We start from the raw sequence: 19,995 nt of genomic DNA, 5'->3' as shown, positions 1-19,995 counted from the left end.
CCATACCCCCCTCACCCAAAGTCCCAAGAAGGAGGGGAGGCAGGGGCCGTGAAAACTGTCACTCCACCCCTGCAGACTGCTCAAGTACCAGAAGGCTCTCATTCCCAAAAATTTGATAAGTCCTTTCCTTCCCGCCTCACCCAAGCCCCCGTCCCAGTTTCATCCCCTAACTGTGTAGTTGCTAATAAAAAATACGTTTCTGTTAATTACTGTTTGCATCATGTTCTTTTAGAGGAGAGTGTGTTTGAAGGGTGGAAGGGGGTTGGTAATTGGAGAGGACAGTCACCTTTACCAGGGTACAGACACGGGGGCAGGTTCAGCAGCAGGTCACACACACATTGCAGTCACTAGGCACCCTGGTCAGTCTGGGAGGTGGTTTTCATGTTCTCTGTGTGTGTGTGTGTGTGAGGGGGGGGGGGGGAGAACGGCTATGTGACTTTGTGGCGGGGGAGGGCGGTTAGAGATCTTATGCAGCGGTCCTTATCCTGGATCACAGAGCCACGCAGCAGGGGATCTGTAACCGTCCTCCCCCTGCCACAAAGTCACATAGCCCCACACACAGAGTCCCGAAAAGGAGGGGTGGGAGGCTCCGTTGAAACAACCAGTCCACCACTGCGAACCGCTCTAGGAGCAGGAGCCTGTCATTCCTCGAGTTTAGAAGCGTTCTTTCCATCACTACGCCCGCTCCCCACCACAGTCTGCGTCCCAGTTTCAACACTTTACCGCGAAACCCGTAATAAAGAAAACGGGGTTCATTAACAAAGTTCCATTTATGTTATTTTTAAACGTGTGTTGGAAGGGGGGGGACGGTGTGAACGGGGTATGTAGCTGGAGAGGATAGTCAGCATTAACCGGGTAAAGAAACGGGGGCAGGTTCAGCTTCTCTTTAAACAAACTTAATAGTCACAGGTTACCCTGCTCACTGAGGAACCTAGCTTTCAAAGCCTCCCGGATGCACAGCGCGTCCCGCTGGGCTCTTCTAATCGCACGGCTGTCTGGCTGGGCGTAATCAGCAGCCAGGCTATTTGCCTCAACCTCCCACCCCGCCATAAAGGTCTCCCCCTTGCTCTCACAGAGATTGTGGAGCACACAGCAAGCTGCAATAACAATGGGGATATTGGTTTTGCTGAGATCAGAGCGAGTCAGTAAGGTTCTCCATCTCCCCTTGAGACGTCCAAAAGCACACTCCACCACCATTCTGCACTTGCTCAGCCGGTAGTTGAAGAGTTCTTTTTCAGTGTCCAGGGCGCCAGTATAGGGCTTCATGAGCCAGGGCATTAGCGGGTAGGCTGGGTCCCCGAGGATCACTATAGGCATCTCCACATCCCCAACAGTTTCTTTGTGGTCCGGGAAGTAAATACCTTCCTGCAGCCGTCTAAACAGACCAGAGTTCCTGAAAACACGAGCGTCATGAACCTTGCCCGGCCATCCGACGTTGATGTTTGTAAAACGTCCCCTATGGTCCACCAGTGCTTGCAGCACCATTGAAAAGTAGCCCTTTCGGTTAATGTACTGGCTGGCCTGGTGGTCCGGTCCCAGGATAGGGATGTGAGTTCCATCTATAGCCCCACCGCAGTTTGGGAATCCCATCGCGGCGAAGCCATCTATGATGACCTGCACGTTTCCAAGGGTCACTACCTTTGACAGCAGTAGCTCAACGATTGCGTTGGCTACTTGCATCTCAGCAACCCCCACGGTAGATTTGCCCACGCCAAAGTGGTTCGCGACTGACCGGTAGCTGTCTGGCGTTGCAAGCTTCCAGAGGGCTATGGCCACTCGCTTCTGGACAGTCAGGGCTGCTCGCATCCGGGTGTCCTTGCGCTTCAGGGCAGGGGACAGCAACTCACAAAGTTCCAGGAAAGTTCCCTTCCGCATCCGAAAGTTTCGCAGCCACTGTGATTCATCCCAGACCTGCAGCACTATGCGGTCCCACCAGTCCGTGCTTGTTTCCCGGGCCCAGAATCGCCGTTCCACAGCATCAACATGACCCATTGCCACCATGCTGTTCACGGCGCGGGGTCCCGTGCTTTGCGAGAGGTCTGTGCCACTCTCAGACTTCATGTCCTCACCGCGCTGCCGTAGTCTCCTCGCCCGATTTCTCAGCATCTGCCTCTGGAAAAGGTAGACGATAAGGTGCGAGGTGTTGACAACGGCCATAACTGCAGCGATGGTCACAGCGGGCTCCATGCTCGCAGTGCTGTGGCGTCCGCGCTGTCACTCACCAGAAAAGTGCGCGAACTGATTGCCCGCCGGCGCTTTCAGGGAGGGAGGGCGGGAGTGACGGTTGGATGGCGACAGTTACCCAAAACCACCCTCGACACATTTTTTTCCCCAGCAGGCATTGGGGGCTCGACCCAGAATTCCAATGGGCAGCGGGGACTGCGGGAACTGTGGGATAGCTGCCCACAGTGCACCGCTTCCAATGTCGACGCTTGCCCCGTTAGTGTGGACTCACAAAGTCGAATTACTGTCCTTAGTGTGGATACACACGTTCGACTTTGTAATATCGATTCCACATATTCGATTTAAGTAAAATCGAAATACTCTCGTAGTGTAGACATACCCTTAGGCCTGGTCTACACTGGGGGGGATCGATCTAAGATTCGCAACTTCAGCTATGAGAATAGCGTAGCTGAAGTCGACGTATCTTAGATCGACTTACCTCCCCTCACGGCGCGGGATCGCCGGCCGCGGCTCCCCCGTCGACTTCGCTTCCGCCTCTCTCCTGCTTTGTAATAACTGTTAATAAACACAACTTCCAGAAGTGTGTATGTGCCTGCTGGCAACATCAGTAATGCAGTTTTTATCAAAGTAGTGATTGGTTCCTGGGGTACAGTGGGAGTAAAAAGAAGTGTAACTAAAGATAGCCTCATAGTTTGTGTCTCCTTTATAAATCAAGTATATCAAATAGCATGTTCTGTTTACTGTGTGGGATTTTGCTGTGCTCCTTTCCACTCCTCTGGGACTGTTCTGCTTTTTCCAGGAAGTATTTTCTCTTACTTGAACAAATGATTCATAACTGCTGCAGTGTTCTCCCGCTTATCCAGGTATAGAAGTATTGGCAAAGGACAAGTATGGCAGATTCCTAGATCCAGTATTTCACTGGTTAACAAATCACTGTTGCTCTCCAGCTTAATCGATTTTTTTGTGGTGAACAGTCAACCTGCCTAGTTCCTGACAGTTTTTAAATGTCAGGTTTGCATTGGCTGCTGACATCTCTTGGCATAGAGCAATGGCCTTGAACAATTGATTGCTTGCTTCAATTGCACCTATGCAATGTGCAAAAAACTCTGGCTCTAGCTCTAGGCCAGGTCTACACTAGAAGAGGTTTGCTGTTATAGCAATACTGGCAAATGCTCCCAGTGTTAGACGCTGGTTCCTTGAGCGAAATAAACTAATCTGAGAAAAGCACTTTTATGTTAGTATACTTGCGTCTACACTAGGGCTTTTGCCAATACAGAAATTTGCTTAAAATAAAAAAGGACTTGTAAACTGACACTGTTAGCAAAAGTTTCTGGTGTATACCTGGCGTTAGGCTATGGCCAGGGCCGGTACCAGCCCAGCAAGCAGGTGCTTGGGGCCGCCAAGGGGAAGGGGCGGCACGTCAGGCTCTTCGGTGGCAATTTGGCAGCGGGTCCCTTGGTCCCTCTCGGAGGGAAGGACCTGCCGCCGAATTGCCGCCTGTAGCGGGGTGGTTACCCCGCTCCTGCCTGGAAGGGCTTAAAACAGCCCTGGCAGAGGGCTGCAGCTCTAAAAGCTGGGCTGATTGGGGAAGTAGCCACAGCTGGGCCATGCCCCAATCAGGCCACAGCTGGCCTGTATAAAAAGGCTGGGAGCCAGAGGCCAAGGAGTCTCTCTCTGCCTTCAGAGGGAGAAGGGCCTGGCTGCAGCGAGCTAGACACAGGGTACCTGAGTGGAGCAGGGCTGGGGAATGGCTGAGGAGCTGGGGAGCTCCAGCCTGGAAAGTCCCAGGCTGTGGCCTAGGAGAAGGCCAGGGGTACTGGGGGTTGCAGAGGGCAGCCCAGGGCTAGGCCAAGGCAGCAGGTCCAAACCCTCCTGGCCTGTGATGAGTGGCCTATACTGCAGTCTACCCCAGGGAGCGGGGGCTAGTTGGTGACTGGCAGTGGCCTTATTTTGAGGCGAGGTAGGGATAGTGGGTGGGGGTTCCCTGGGGAGGGGAGACCCTAGTACTGAGGGGTGTACTGCCAGGGGGCAGCCCCCCAGATACAAGGGCACCGGGGTCCGGGAGGGACACGGGGCCAGAGGACAGGTGCATCACCAGCCTGCAGGGGGCGCTCCAGGATGCTGGAAGAGTTCATTCCCAGAAGTCACCAGCAGGAGGCGCCGCAGGGGTGAGTCCACTCCTCTACATGGCCCAAGAATAAAGCGGCGCGGTGGAGCTGACGCCGATCGCGATAGCGGCTTTTTTTTTTTCTTTTTTTCTTTTGCCGCTTGGGGCAGCAAAAACCCTGGAGCCGGCCCTGGCTATGGCTCTGCTGGAGAGCTTAGTGGCGTAGCTGCACTGATGCAGCTGTGCCGCTGTAAGCTCTCTAGTGTACCTGCTCCAAACTGAGAGAGAGAGAGAGCGCGCTTTCCTGTTGACTTAATTGATCCATCCCCAACGGGCGATGGTAGCTACATCAATGGGAGAAGTTCTCCCACTGACATAGCGCTGTCCACACCGGCACTTAGGTCAGTGTAACTATGTTGCTCACGGGGGTGGCTGATTCACACCCCGAGCGACATAAATTATACCAACATAAGTGGTAGCATAGACATAGCCGTTAACTTGATACCTGCAACGTTAAGCATGTTGTGGTATTGCATCCTTTGTTCTTGTCCCAGTTTATTATAACTGTAGAGTGAGCTATTCCTTTCACTAGCAATCTAGTTGAATGATTTAGCATGAATTTTTATTTACACATGCTATTCTACATTCTGTCACTGATTCTGAAGGAGTATTATAAATCTGATTTCAATACTTTTACGATATAATGCTATTATCCAATACTTGGCTAACTGAAGCTCCCAGTTACGTGTAACTTCCATTACTCCCTGCCTATTCTTTACTGATTCCCCTTCTGTTGCTTTGACCACATTACGCCTGAACCCCTTCACTGGCTTCCCCTGGCTTTCACATTAGGTTGCAGCTCCTTAATCCCACTTTTCACCCATCTTTCCATCTAGCTTTCCTTCTTCGTGTAGCCGCATTACTTCTGTGTTGTTATCCTCACAGCATCCCTGTGAAGTAGGGAAGTAGTATTATCCTGAAGCACATTAAGTGACTTACTTGAGGTCACACAGGAAGTCTGTGGCAGAGCAGGGAATTGAATCTGTACTTCTAGAGTCCCAGGCTAGTGTCCTGAACCACTGGACTATCCTTCCTCTCTTTGGCCTTCAAGGCCAAACATCTTCATTCTGGTCTACCATGTTTCATTCTGGACTTCTACCACCACCTGCTCACCATGCTCTTTTACATTCTTATACTGTCTTCTGTGTTTGAAATGCCTTCTCGTACACCTCACTCTCCTCAAGTTCCCTGCTTAAAACTTTTGTGAAACCTTTCTACAATAATTTCTTCATATGCAGAGTTTGGGGCTTTTTCATTCCTGAACTCTTGTCCTGTGTATTAGCTTTTCAAATAAGTTTGTTTTGGTCAGTATAGTGTTGTATATACTTCCAATGCTGTACAAACGTACATTTAAAGAGAAATATATACAAATGCCCAGTTAACTTTCAAGGCCTTCAGAGACTCTGAACTCTCCTGGCCATTACATAGCCTAAACCTGGGCATATGAACTTTTGACCTCACGTTGATCTTGAGGTTCATGGCCTTAACCTCATTTCACCACTACATTTTTCTTTAACAGGGATGCCCACAGAGTTAGTTTAGCACAAATTGACTTAAAAAAAGGGGGCAAATATTTGTAATGCTAGGTTTAAAAATGTGACATGCCATACCTCTTGCAGGCCGTCACTGTATTATTAGACGGGAAGAATGGGTCTGCATGGATGAGAATGAAGATTAGTGGAAGTAGAAGTGGATTTTCTTTCTTTCTTTCTTTTTTGTGTGTGTGTGTTGCTAGTGCTGAACACTGATGTCTTCCACCCTACCTCACTGGATAATTTCTTTTGAGAACTTTTTGGCAGGCAATCACACTCTTCCCACAGATTCTTAGGACTTCCTCATGCGCATTATGCTCAGAAAATGGGCATATTGGAATTCTGGCAACTGGCTGACTTCCTCTCAAAAATAAAAGGTTCCCTAAATCTCAGTTGCTTCTTAGATGTAGCTCAAATACCTCACATTTGGATTCATTCCTGCATCTTCCAGACAGCCTACGCTCTGACAGACAAGTCTGGTTAATATTCCTGTATAGCAAATGCAGAATCCAAGTTACTTAATGGAACTGCATGAAACTACTGCAAAACGTACTTACAGATTAGATTTCTGTGTGCAAGCTACAGGTAGTGTTCTGGTTTCACTTTTTTTCAAGGAGGTGCTCCATCTGGCTGTTTTTTCATGTCAATATCTGATGTTTGATCATCCACTAAGTCACTAGCCAGAAGTCTTATCATATTTGTTGACTGTGCTCAAAGTGCTTAGGGTGTATAAGAAGGGAATGGTTGAATCTTCCTGGAAGTTTCAGACACACTGCAGTTTTGAGGGGTAATACTAAGCCATGCATACTCCCTTCATTCAGTTATTCTGTAAAATTTCTTGCTACGTAACATTCAACTGGCTGACAAAATAAAGGCTCTAATATTAGTAAATTGTACCTCGCTGATGAATAACCTGTAATCTCTAGGAGATGAATGTTACTATATGCAAAATGCATCACAGTGTAGGTGTAAAGGAGTTAATAGATAATGATACATAATGAATCATCTTCTTTGGACATAATTGTAGAGTAGACATGGTCATTGACCTGTGTGAAAGGCCTCATGGGCTCTGGAATCTGATTTTCCTTTAAAACTAATAAGCGCTCTTAAAATCGTTTCTGCAATGGAGTTGAAAGTATCGTTCTAAACCACTGTTACTGTTTCATTGGAAACAGATGATAAAAACCTAATCTGACCTAGATCTGATCCTCCACAGGGCCTATGCAGTGTGTTGTCTCTTTCTTCAAACGTGTCAGGTCAGCTTAGCTGATAAAACAAGAACTACGAGCAAGGTACTAGAATAGATCAGATACCGGGTAGGAGATCCACCTAGGCCCCCTTCTGCCTATGTGCCAAACCACTAGTGAGTGGTTCAGCTTCCAAAACAAGCCACTGCTGATTTATAGCGCAAATAGAATGAATGTGGAACTGCTCCCAGCTGAAAGAAACATTTCTGGGAATAGAGCTGGAATATCTCCAAACCAGTGTCCCATGGAAGAAAAGAAGCATTATTAAAAGAAGCTGAAGGCACAGCAGGGGAGAAGTGTTGTGTCTTGACAAGTGCAGCCCATGAGTGTTGAGTATGCGGGAGAGGTTAAACCACCCTTTTCAGGTCATGTGGTGCAATTCATCCTCTTGTTCTATGTGTCCAATTATCTGTTTGCTGCCAAAGGGATTGATGTTGCTGTTTAGCTCCTTTCTTGAAGACCAAACCATCCTAATGTTCCATAAAAGAATGATTTTTTTTCCCTACCTGTTTGTGGCTAGTAAAATGGGACTGATTCTGTTAACGTGAAATTTTTTACTAGTGTCAAATAACAGAACATATACTGTGCATGTATCTCTGGAGCGAGTCAAAATGCCTGAAAACCTTTGAAAGTTTCATAGCTAGAATTGACCAATGTAACTCTTGTTTGAGTTTGTAAATGATGTGTAGTGTTTGGTGAGACCGGACTTCAGAACCTTAGAATGCTCAGCCTCTTCCAGGAAGCACTCATTGACTTGCAGAATTAAGCCTTTAATTAAACCTAGATCTCAGTCCTGACAAATTAAGACCAGAAAAAAATTAAAAATATGATGTGGAGAAAGTTCATCATGTACTACACATAATTAAGAGCTTATATAGTTTTGATTTTAACTTTTCCACTTAGAGGCATCTGGGGTAGGTAATACACTGCTGAATTTGCAGCTGTATTTTTAGGAAGTGGACGCCTATCAACTAAGTTCATAACTTTTAAAGTCCCTGCCTTACCCTCAAATGCCTGGGCCCCTGAATGGGGAAAAGTCCACCCCCACCTCCCTTCCTAGGACTGACGGTCTCCACACTTAAAAAAAAAAAAAAGGGGGGTACGGATGAACAAGTGGGTGTTTAAAGTTTTTTGTTTAGATTTATAAACTTCATCTTGTGGTTCAGGAAGCATATATAATCTAACCCTGTACAAATCTGCTTTTTATCAGGGGCCCCAAAAGCCCAGTCCCCTTTTTGTGTCTCTGCCCCCTCTTCTCAAAAAAAGAAGGGGGAAAAAAAAAAAGCCACCAACAAAAAACGCCCTCAGGTAAACTGAGGAGAGAGATGGGATTTAAGACTAATTTACTTTTCTGTTTTGATCCAATGCCTGTTTCTTTCTTCTCAGCATTTACAGCTATCTGCTTTACCTTTTTCTCTTAGATGAAGCTCTGGAGATGCCGTCTGACCCAGTTTCAGCTCAACATGAGCTAAAATGGCTGAATTTATAAGCACTTGCAACTTCCTCCCTTCTTGTTTAAATAATGGAAATAGGAACCCATCCTTAATTAAAACATGTCACGCTAGAGATTTATGGATAACTGGCATGACATGGCAATCAAGCCAGGTTGATTCTTGATTGATATAGTGGCTAATGTTTACTCTTTTTATTTTGTCAAAATACAAATTGAATAAGGTATGATTTATGAAAATGTTATTAGTAACTGACATGCATATGACAGTTCAAAGAGAGCTCTAGAGTAGCAGTTAGGTTTGAGTGAGAGCATCTTATTTTAATCTGAAAATGTTCTGCTACAGCATAATGTAAGTGCAAACATTACATGCAGCAATAAGTTGGTTTTTCTGTGTTTGCAGATGGCTTGTTCAATCAGTACATCAGTCAGCAGGAATACAAACCGCGTTGGGGTCAGATTATCCCCAAAAGTACCAAAGGTAAGAGTCTAAATGGAAACACTTTTTAAAATTACCCATGCATTAGTAATTGCCACTATAGTAGTTTGTGGATACAGTGCATGAAGGTGATAAAAGGGAGGCTATAGGACAGCTTAGTCCTGCTTTTTACAGGTGCAGCTGATGTCATTTACTTTTCACTCTGGCACAATGCATTTATCTTCAGATACTAAAATAATGTATGTGAATGTACATTCAGTAAGGAACCGTTCACAGAACAATAGCTTTAAACCAAAAGTTATACAAGGGGTGGTGGAATATCATTTAAGCTGCCATTCCAGCTGACTTGTCTTCAAGCAATTCTGAGGCTGCTTTTTACCATGCTGGGAGCGGAATTAGCCTTTGGCTGTCCCCAGCGTTGGGGGCTGCAAAGGTTGGTTTAAGCTCAACAGTTTTTATGGACCTGAGGATATGTTTTCACATCCAGGGACTGTTAAGGTCTCCTCTTGCAAGACACTCCCTGTACTGATAGAGAGCATTGTATTCACTGATTTACACATGACAATGATTTTTCTCTGGAAGATAGACACAAAAAGCAATTGGACAATACAAAAATAATCTTGGTTGCCTTGAGTATAAACATGCTGTTCTCCAGATAATTGCTATGTATATTTTGAATGTTTGAAGAACTCTGGGCTATTTAAGTTGTGCTGCCTCTGCTCAGCTTATATGGCATGAATGAATGAATTATAATTTTTTAGAAAAATCATGTATAATAGAAAATCTTTCCTTTGTCTTTAACAAGGTGATGGAGAGGACAGCAGACCAGGAATGAGAGGAGGCCATCAGATGGTCATTGATGTACAGACAGGTGAATGGTCATTTATTCTTTAAGAAGAAAGTTCTGTCCTATTTTTATTTTGGGACTTAATTATATTGAGCTGATACAAGCTCAGCTATAAATATGCAAACATATCTCGTTCCTTTGTATATTCTTTTTTTCTATTAGTGTTGGGACAAAACTCTGCTCTTAGTGCATCTAGATTGTTATTCTGCTTTCCCTCTGTGGAGCCCTACTCCACTCTTCTAGATTTCAGGCTGCTTGTTTTGGTGATGCAGGAGTGACTTCTTCCATAGGTGATCTGATCTTTTGGTTGGGGGAGGGTCTGTTACGGGTGCCCTTTCCTCCCCTATCTGCTGCAGGTCTGAAGGCTGGAAGCAATCTCAGCCTTTGCTGGCCAAGTGTTACTGGTCCCTAACTCACACTGATAACCTAGGAACCTTCTGATTAAGAGCCAGAGCTTTTTCCTGAGAAAGGGGCCTGGGGATCTTAAAACTAAACCAATCATTTTTTTTATTATTATTATTAAATGATTGGCCATGTGCTATGAGCCCCACTTTTCTAAGAACTTACTCCTGGGGGAATTCTGCACCGAAAAATTAAAAACTGTGCACAATATTTTAAAATTCTGCAAAATTCAGTCTGTTTTATTTGTCAAAATAATGCAGTATAATCACGCTGGTTTCAATTATTTAGGTAATTTATTTAAACTACAGTACAATGGATGGAGAATGGGAAGCATTGGAGGAAATCCCCAAACCCGCTTGCCTAATCATAGGACTGGAAGGGACCTCGAGAGGTCATCTAGTCTAGTCCCCTGCACTCATAGCAGGACTAAGTATTATCTCGATCATCCCTGATGGGTGTTTGTCTAACCTACTCTTACAAATCTGCAATGATGGAGATTCCACGGTCTCCCTAGGAAATTTATTCTAGTGCTTAACCCCCCTGACAGTTAGGAAAAACTTCCTAATGTCCAACCTAAACCTGCAATTTAACATTGCTTCCTGTCCTATCCTCAGAGGTTAAGAAGAACAAATGTTCTTCCTCCTTTTAACAACTTTTTCACTGTGGCTGTCTAATTGTAATAAATATACAAATCCCTACCCTGTAGCTACTTTGTGTGCACTGCTATGGAGGAAAAAAAAGTGTTAGGTTCCATGTAAACACACAAGAATGGTACAGTCCCTGCCCCAAAGAATTTAGTCTGTCAAAAGATAGAGGAAAGGGGGATACAAGTAGGATGGTCAGGGTTTTGATTGACCATATCTTGATAGGTTGATATGTAATAACGTACACGACACCTCTACCCCGATATAACGCTGTCCTCGGGAGCCAAAAAATCTTACTGTGTTCTAGATGAAACCACGTTATATCAAACTTGCTTTGATCTGCCAGAGTGCGCAGCCCCGCCCCCCCGGAGCACTGCTTTACCACGTTATATCCGAATTCTTGTTATATCGGGTCGCTTTATATCGGGGTAGAGGTGTATCTCCAATTGCTGGTTAACCTTGCTGTTACCGGTCAGAAGACTTCGTGTTGCCCTCAACTCCTTATTTAAATACTCCTAACAAACATGGTTTCTAACCCTTTCCTCACCTAACCCATGCAATTAATACAATGTAATAAAGATGACTTGCAGTTAGTGGGGAGAGAGGGGCGAGTGCCAAGCCTTTGGGTACATCTGTACTACAGCTTGGGCTGCAATTTGCAGCGTGTGTAGGTGTGCATGCACTAGCTTTAATCTAGCGATCTGGCAAAAAATAGCAGTGAGGACGTGGCAGTGCAGGCTGCACAAGCCTGTTTCACCCCTCTGGGTAGGTACTCACTTGTGCTGCCTGCACTGAAGCCCAGGCTGCCTCCCGCGTCCTCACTACTATTTTTAGCAGGCTAGCTAGATTAAAGGTACCATGGGTATGTCCGTGCAAGCTGCAAATCATACCCTCAGCTACAGTGAGGGGCAAGGAGGAATGTGGGATTATTGAAGATTTGGGGGAGCTGAAGGTGACTATATTGGTTGTGGGTGTATAGATAGGGAGTTGAAGGCTGTAACAAGTTAAGGTGCATGGGCATGAGGACAAAATACGTTTAAAAATAACTAGGGCTGTCAATTAATTGCAGTTAACTCATGAGATTAAAAAAATTAATCGCGATTAAAAAAATTAATCGCGATTAATCGCAGTTTTAATTGCACTCTTAAGCAATAAAATACCAATTGAAATTTATTAAATATTTTGGATGTTTTTCTACATTTTCATATATATTGTATTCTGTGTTGTAATTGAAATAAGTGTATATTTTTTATTATAAATATTTGCATTGTAAAGGTGATAAAAGAAATTGCATTTTTCAATTCACCTCATACGAGTACTGTAGTGCAATCTTTTTGTTGTGAAAGTGCAATTTACAAATGTAGATTTTTATTTTTGTTTTGTTTTTGAGTGCAGTTATGTAACAATGTAAAACTTCAGAGCCTACAAGCCCACTCAGTCCTACTTCTTGTTTAGCCAGTCGCTAAGGCAAAAAAGTTTGTTTACATTTGCAGGAGATAAGGCTGCCCTCTTCTTATTTACAATGTCACCAGAAAGTGAGAACAGGCATTTGCATGGCATTTTTGTAGCCAACATTGCAAGGTATTTCCGTGCTAGATATGCTAAACATTCGTATGCCCCTTCATGCTTTGGCCATCATTCCAGAGGACATGCTTCTATGCTGATGACACTTGTGTGTGGTTTAAAAAAATTAAATTTGTGATTGAACTCCTTGGGGGAGAATTGTATGTCCCCTGCTCTGTTTTACCTGCATTCTGTCATATTTCATGTTATAGCAGTCTCGAATGATGACCCAGCACACATTGTTCATTTTAAGAACACTTTCACTGTAGATTTCACAAAACGCAAAGAAGGTACCAATGTGAGATTTCTAAAGATAGCTACAGCACTGGACCCAAGATTTAAGAATCTGAAGTGCCTTCCAAAATCTGAGAGGGGCGAGGTGTAGAGCATGTTTTCAGAAGTTATAAAAGAGCAACACTCCAATGCGGAAACTACAGAACCCGAACTACCAAAAAAGAAAATCAACCATGTGCTGGTGGCATCTGATTCAGATAATGAAAAAGAACATGTCAGTCCGCACTGCTTTGGATTCTTATCGAGCAGAACCCGTCATCAGCATGGATGCATGTCCCCCGGAATGGTGGTTGAAGGATCAAGGGACATATGAATCTTTAGTGCATCTGGCACATAAATATCTTGTGATTCTGACTACAACAGTGCCATGAGAACGTCGGTTCTCGCTGTCAGGTGCAGGGCTGGCTCCAGGCACCAGCGAAGGAAGCAGGTGCCTGGGGCGGCCAATAGAAAGGGGCGGCACGTCGGGGTATTCGGCAGCTCTTTGGCGGCAGCTCAACGCTCCGCTTTAGTCTTCGGTGGCAATTCAGCGGCGGGTCCTTCACTCCGTCTCTTCCTCTTCGGCGGCAGCTCAATCCGTTTTTTTTTTTTCCTTCACCGCTTGGGGCAGCGAAAAAGCTGGAGCCGGCCCTGGTCAGGTGACACTGTAAACAAGAACCGTGCAGTATTATCTCCTGCAAATGTAAACAAACTTCTTTGTCTGAGCGATTGGCTTTACAAGAAGTAGGACTGAGTGGACTTGCAGGCTCTAAAATTTCACATTTTTATTTTTGAATGCAGTTTTTTTGTACATAATTCTACATTTGTAAGTTGAACGTTCACCATCAACAGATTACACTACAGTACTTGGATTAGGTGAATTGAAAAATACTATTTCTGTTGGTTTTTTTACAGTGTAAATACTTGTAATCAAAAATAAATATAAAGTGAGCACTGTATGCTTTATATTGTGTTTTAATTGAAATCTGTATATTTGAAAATGTAGAAAACATCCAAAAATATTTAAATAAATGGTATTCTATTATTGTTTAATAGTGCAATTAATTGTGATTACTTTTTTTAATCGCTTGACAGCCCTAAAAATAACTTGCTTGTTCACCATTAATTTTTATTATGGTTTCCTGGTTTGATAAAGTTCTAAACCTTTGTCACCCAATATATAATTATTGCCCCAGAGAGGAAGTACTCCATTTGTATGAGGCTGGCAAACATTCTTCGTGGAGAGAGGTAGAAGAATCTGAGGAAGATCTATGAGGATAAATTTTCTTGTTAGAGATTGTGTTGAGAGAAGCACTACCATGAGAAATGAAAGCTGTGAAGCGCACTCTAGTGGCTATATAGAATATAGTTTTCAAGATCGGGTGCTTATTTCAAAGCAGCAGGAGTGATGCTGATACAAAGAAGAGGGATATATGCATTTTGACATGAAATGTATTAAACATTTTCGGAATGAATGCATTGGTAAGTGTGATTCTTCCTCCCTTACTCAGAGCAAGTTGACTAGCTCAGGCTTTGACCTATGATCATTCTGATATTAAATAACACAGTGAAACGGAGTCAGTCTTCTAGTTTCTTAAACTGACTAGCGAGTAACTCACTAAATCAAACACATGTACTTTTGTTTTCAGGGAGAACTGGACTTCCTCCCATTCTTTTAGTCAACTTCACCGCCAAGCTTTATGCCTTCTAGTGACAGAGCATAACTTTGGATCATTCTTACAGCTCTGGAGAAGAGATTTCCTGTAGGCTTCTTGGGAGGCTGTACTCAGTTTTGCTTCAGGGCCTGCTTGGGCCTGCAAAGTCAGTATGTTTTATGTGGTGGTGGTTTTGCTCATGAGGAAGTTCTGGGTGTTTCTGGTATTTAATTTGGCTCATGAAAAGGCCAGGAAGGTTGCTGATACTGTTTGTGTTGTAAAACCTGCTGCTTCTACTAATGGCTGCTCAAGCTTCTTTTTGTGCTTGGGCCCATTTATAGAAGGTGTGGGAATTTGGCTAGGCATTGTTTTGGGGTGTATTTTACAAACTGAAGCTAGTCTCTCTAGGCAGCCTCACGCATGCCTAATGTTAATGGAAAAAGGAAAAAAAAGGAACGTACGCCTTGCCCCACTTGCTGAACTGTTATCCCATAGATCCTGGGGATGAGAGGGGATAATTTGCGCTTAGCACTTTTCATCACTGGATCCAAGTGACTTTCAAAGATTGGCATTATACTCATTACCATCTGTGAAAACTGACGTAGGGAAAGGTTAAGTGACTTGCTCCATGTCTCACAGTAAGTCAGTGTCAGGAACAAACCCCTATTCCCTGATGCCCAGGCCTAACCTGTGCTGTTTTCAACTGTGTATTTTGTAGCTTATATACAATTCTGCTCTTGCTTAGTTTCCAATAAAAATGAGCCAGCAAAAGTGAAAGACGTCACTGTCCGCAGGCTTAAAATAGAATACTGAAGCTTATGTTACTCTGTTGGGACAAGTATGATGTTGGTATGTTGCTTCTAACAATTTAGACATGCAGGACAAGTCAACACTAACTCTGCCCTCTTACAGGTATTTCTGGGAATAGACTTTTTTTTTTTTATGGGTGGAGATGAAAGGGGATAAATACATTAATATGTTAACTAAAGATTCTGTGGGTTACTAGGTTACCTCTCCTTTAAGGTAATCAGATGATATTAAAAATATTTTTAAAACTAGTTGGACTGCTCTAATGCTACACTGTGAGTGAAGCTGGAGGCTAAAATTACTTTATTCTTTTTGTGTAGTGCTGCTTTCTGGGTTTTTTGGGGTTTTTTTCCACACGTGGGAGCATCTTGGAGGGGACGGGCAACTCTATTTTGTATCCCAAGAATATAGTCTGATATGCATGGTGCAAAAAGGTCTGATGCTCATGCTGTAATCCATAATGTCCTTCCTGACTTAAGATAACTGTAGCTTTAAGGTAAGATAATCTTTTTCAGGACCAGACAGTACTCCAGTCAAACACCACAGCAGAACCAGGACCGGGTCTTGCTTTTTTGCCGCCCCAAGCGTGCGCACACACACAAAAAGGGCGGCCGGAATGTGCTGCCCCAAGATTGTCCGGAATGCCACCCCTTAAAATGTGCCGCCCCAAGCACGTGCTTCCTCTGCTGGTGCCTAGAGCTGGCCCTGAGCAGAACACTCTTAATATATCTGTACAGAAGTATATTCATTAACCAGGTCATGCCCGACTTAGATCAGGGACAATAACTTTATAGGTTTCAGAGTAGCAGCCGTGTTAGTCTGTATCCGCAAAAAGAACAGGAGTACTTGTGGCACCTTAGAGACTAACAAATTTATTAGAGCATAAGCTTTCGTGGGCTACAGCCCACTTCTTCCGATGCATATAGAGTGGAACATATATTGAGGAGATATATATATACACACATACAGAGAGCATGAACAGGTGGGAGTTGTCTTACCAACTCTGAGAGGCCAATTAAGTAAGAGAAAAAACTTTTGAAGTGATAATCAAGATAGCTCAGTACAGACAGTTTGATAGTAAGTGTGAGAATACTTACAAGGGGAGATAGATTCAATGTTTGTAATGGCTCAGCCATTCCCAGTCCTTATTCAATCCTGAGTTGATTGTATCTAGTTTGCATATCAATTCCAGCTCAGCAGTCTCTCATTGGAGTCTGTTTTTGAAGTTTTTCTGTTGTAAGATAGCCACCCGCAGGTCTGTCATAGAATGGCCAGACAGGTTAAAGTGTTCTCCCACTGGTTTTTGAGTATTATGATTCCTGATGTCAGATTTGTGTCCATTAATTCTTTTGCATAGAGACTGTCCGGTTTGGCCAATGTACATGGCAGAGGGGCATTGCTGGCACATGATGGCATATATCACATTGGTAGATGTGCAGGTGAACGAGCCCCTGATGGTGTGGCTGATGTGATTAGGTCCTATGATGATGTCACTTGAATAGATATGTGGACAGAGTTGGCATCGGGCTTTGTTACAAGGATAGGTTCCTGGGTCAGTGTTTTTGTTCAGTGATGTGTGGTTGCTGGTGAGTATTTGCTTTAGGTTGGGGGGTTGTCTGTAAGCAAGGACAGGTCTGTCTCCCAAGATCTGAGAGTAAAGGATCATCTTTCAGGATAGGTTGTAGATCTCTGATGATGTGCTGGAGAGGTTTTAGTTGGGGGCTGAAGGTGACAGCTAGTGGTGTTCTGTTATTTTCTTTGTTGGGCCTGTCTTGTAGGAGGTGACTTCTGGGTACTCGTCTGGCTCTGTCAATCTGTTTTTTCACTTCAGCAGGTGGGTATTGTAGTTTTAAGAATGCTTGATGGAGATCTTGTAGGTGCTCATCTCTATCTGAGGGATTGGAGCAAATGCGGTTATATCTTAGAGCTTGGCTGTAGACAATGGATCGTGTGGTGTGTCCTGGATGGAAGCTGGAGGCATGTAGGTAAGTGTAGCGGTCAGTAGGTTTCCGGTATAGGGTGGTATTTATGTGACCATCGCTTATTAGCACAGTAGTGTCCAGGAAATGGACCGCTTGTGTGGATTGATCTAGGCTGAGGTTGATGGTGGGATGGAAATTATTGAAATCATGGTGGAATTCCTCAAGGGCTTCTTTTCCATGGGTCCAGATGGTGAAGATGTCATCAATGTAGCGCAAGTAGAGTAGGGGCGTTGGGGGACGAGAGCCAAGGAAGCGTTGTTCTAAGTCAGTCATAAAAACGTTGGCATACTGTGGGGCCATGCGGGTACCCATAGCAGTGCCGCTGACTTGAAGGTGTATATATTGTCCCCAAATGTGAAATAGTTGTGGGTGAGGACAAAGTCACAAAGTTCAGCCACCAGGTTAGCTGTGACATTATCGGGGATACTGTTCCTGATAGCTTGTAGTCCATCTTTGTGTGGAATATTGGTGTAGAGGGCTTCTACGTCCATAGTGGCCAGGATGGTGTTTTCTGGAAGATCACCGATGGATTGTAGTTTCCTCAGGAAGTCAGTGGTGTCTCGAAGATAGCTGGGAGTGCTGGTAGCGTAGGGTCTGAGGAGAGAGTCCACATAACCAGAGAAGCCTGATGTTAGGGTGCCAATGCCTGAGATGATGGGGCGTCCAGGATTTCCAGGTTTATGGATCTTGGGTAGCAAATAGAATACCCCTGGTCGGGGTTCTAGGCATGTGTCTGTACAGATTTGTTCCTGTGCTTTGTCAGGGAGTTTTTTTAGCAGATGGTGTAGGTTCTTTAGGTAATCCTCAGTGGGATCAGAGGATAATGGCCTGTAGAATGTGGTGTTAGAGAGCTGTCTAGCAGCCTCTTGGTCATATTCCAATTTATTCATGATGACGACAGCATCTCCTTTGTCAGCCTTTTTGATTATGATGTCAGGGTTGTTTCTGAGTCTGTAGATGGCGTTGTGTTCAGCATGGCTGAGGTTATGGGGCAAGTGATGTTGCTTTTCCACAATTTCAGCCTTTGCACGTTGACGGAAGCAATCTATGTAGAAATCCAGTCTGTTGTTTCGACCGTCCGGAGGAGTCCACGCAGAATCCTTTTTTTTTTTGTAGTGCTGGTAGGGGGGATTCTGTTGGTTAGTATGCTGTTCAGAGGTATGTTGGAAATATTCTTTGAGTCGGAGACGTTGAAAGTAGGATTCTAGGTCACCGCAGATCTGTATCATGTTCATGGGTCTGGAGGGACAAAAGGAGAGGTCCCGAGATAGGACAGACTCTTCTGCTGGGCTAAGAGTATAGCTGGAAAGATTAACAATATTGCTGGGTGGGTTAAGGGAACTACTGTTGTGGCTCCTTGTGGCATGTAGCAGTTTAGATAGTTTAGTGTCCTTTTTCCTTTGTAGAGAGGCAAAGTTTGTGTTGTAAATGGCTTGTCAAGTTTTTGTAAAGTCTATCCATGAGGAAGTTTGTGTGGAAGGTTGGTTTTCTATGAGAGTATCCAGTTTTGAGAGCTCATTCTTAATTTTTCCCTGTTTGCTGTATAGGATGCTGATCAGGTGGCTTCGCAGTTTCTTTGAGAGTGTGTGACACAGTCTCTCAGCATAGTCTGTGTGATATGTAGATTGTAATGGATTTTTTACCTTTAGTCCTTTTGGTATGATGTCCTTTTTACCTTTAGTCCTTTTGGTATAACTTTATACATCCACAGGCACATACAGTTTAAAATTTCCATTTCCATTTTTTCCTGTAAGATGGACCTATTTTTAAATCACTCTTTATATGGGAGGCAGGACAGTTTTCTGTATCTTTTAGGGGAAGAAAGTTATGACTGCATTTTGGAAGCTCTAATATAAGGAAACATGGGTCATCACCCAAGGACATTAGAGGTAAGTGCTCTGCCTAGTTCTGTAACAGAACTACAGTACCTTCTTTCTTATGTAGATTCTGGCAAAATACCCAAACAGAGGATTGCAGGCTTTGATTTCAGTGCTGTATTCCCAGCTGAACAGAGCTGCAAGTAGCAGAGTCATTGCCTTGATGCATTTTGTAAGAGGATTCAGACATCTACTGCTAGTATCTTTATCAAAATGACCTAAGCATGCTTTGTCAGGCCATTTATTGAGCAAATGAGAGGGAGGTTCAGCATAGCAACAGGATTTTTTTTTTTTCTTGCAGATGAATTCTGCTACTTAATGTCAGGATGCCAAACATAGGTTATAAGGAATAACAGCACGTCTTTGACAGGAATACAATGCACATTTTGTTATGGAATCATTCCTTGCAGTCCCATAGTTAAGGTTGAGTTGAGTTTTGCACTAGAAGCAGGGATTCAGTCATTTTGTATATGAAGCATACGTTGTAGTGTCCCCCAAATAACAGCACTTGCTTCTTGAGTACAGAATGAATGTTCTGATAATTTACAAGTAAATTCATTAACTGGTTTAAAGTCTAGTTCAATTTTAATTTGATCTGTGCTTCATAATGTACTAGTGCTATTAAATACACTGCAGTATATTGTAAAAAAAAGGTAAAATTTTCAAGTGCCTAAATTTCATTGATTCGGTGTGATTTAGATTTCTAAGCGACTTAAGCAACTTTTGAAAATTTTACCCGAAGTCGTCTTAGTAGGAGCTTTAGTTACATTGGCCTCGATTTACACTTCTATTGAGGAGTGTAATCTTTTGTGCAGACTAATAGTGACGTGGCTGTGTAAATGTGCACGTTCTCTGGAGATAGGCAATCTGACTGATTTGTTGTGTAGCACGTGATTCGAGAGGGTTACTAAATACTCTTCTGAAAA

General features: G+C 43.8%; 1 protein-coding gene across 1 annotated transcript in view; it reads left to right on the top strand.

Moving 5' to 3' along the window:
* MKLN1 (muskelin 1) overlaps positions 1–19,995 on the top strand; it is a 189,370-nt gene that overhangs the window by 74,520 nt on the left and 94,855 nt on the right. Inside the window, exons 7-8 of the mRNA XM_065416326.1 lie at positions 8,984–9,061; positions 9,825–9,890. Coding sequence (XP_065272398.1) covers positions 8,984–9,061; positions 9,825–9,890 — 144 coding nt within the window. The remainder of the gene's footprint in view (positions 1–8,983; positions 9,062–9,824; positions 9,891–19,995) is intronic.

This window comes from Emys orbicularis, chromosome 1, assembly GCF_028017835.1.
Source record: "Emys orbicularis isolate rEmyOrb1 chromosome 1, rEmyOrb1.hap1, whole genome shotgun sequence".
Taxonomy (NCBI): Eukaryota; Metazoa; Chordata; order Testudines; family Emydidae; genus Emys; species Emys orbicularis.
Note: the sequence above shows the minus strand (reverse complement) of the source record. Positions and strands in the feature narration are given on the sequence as shown.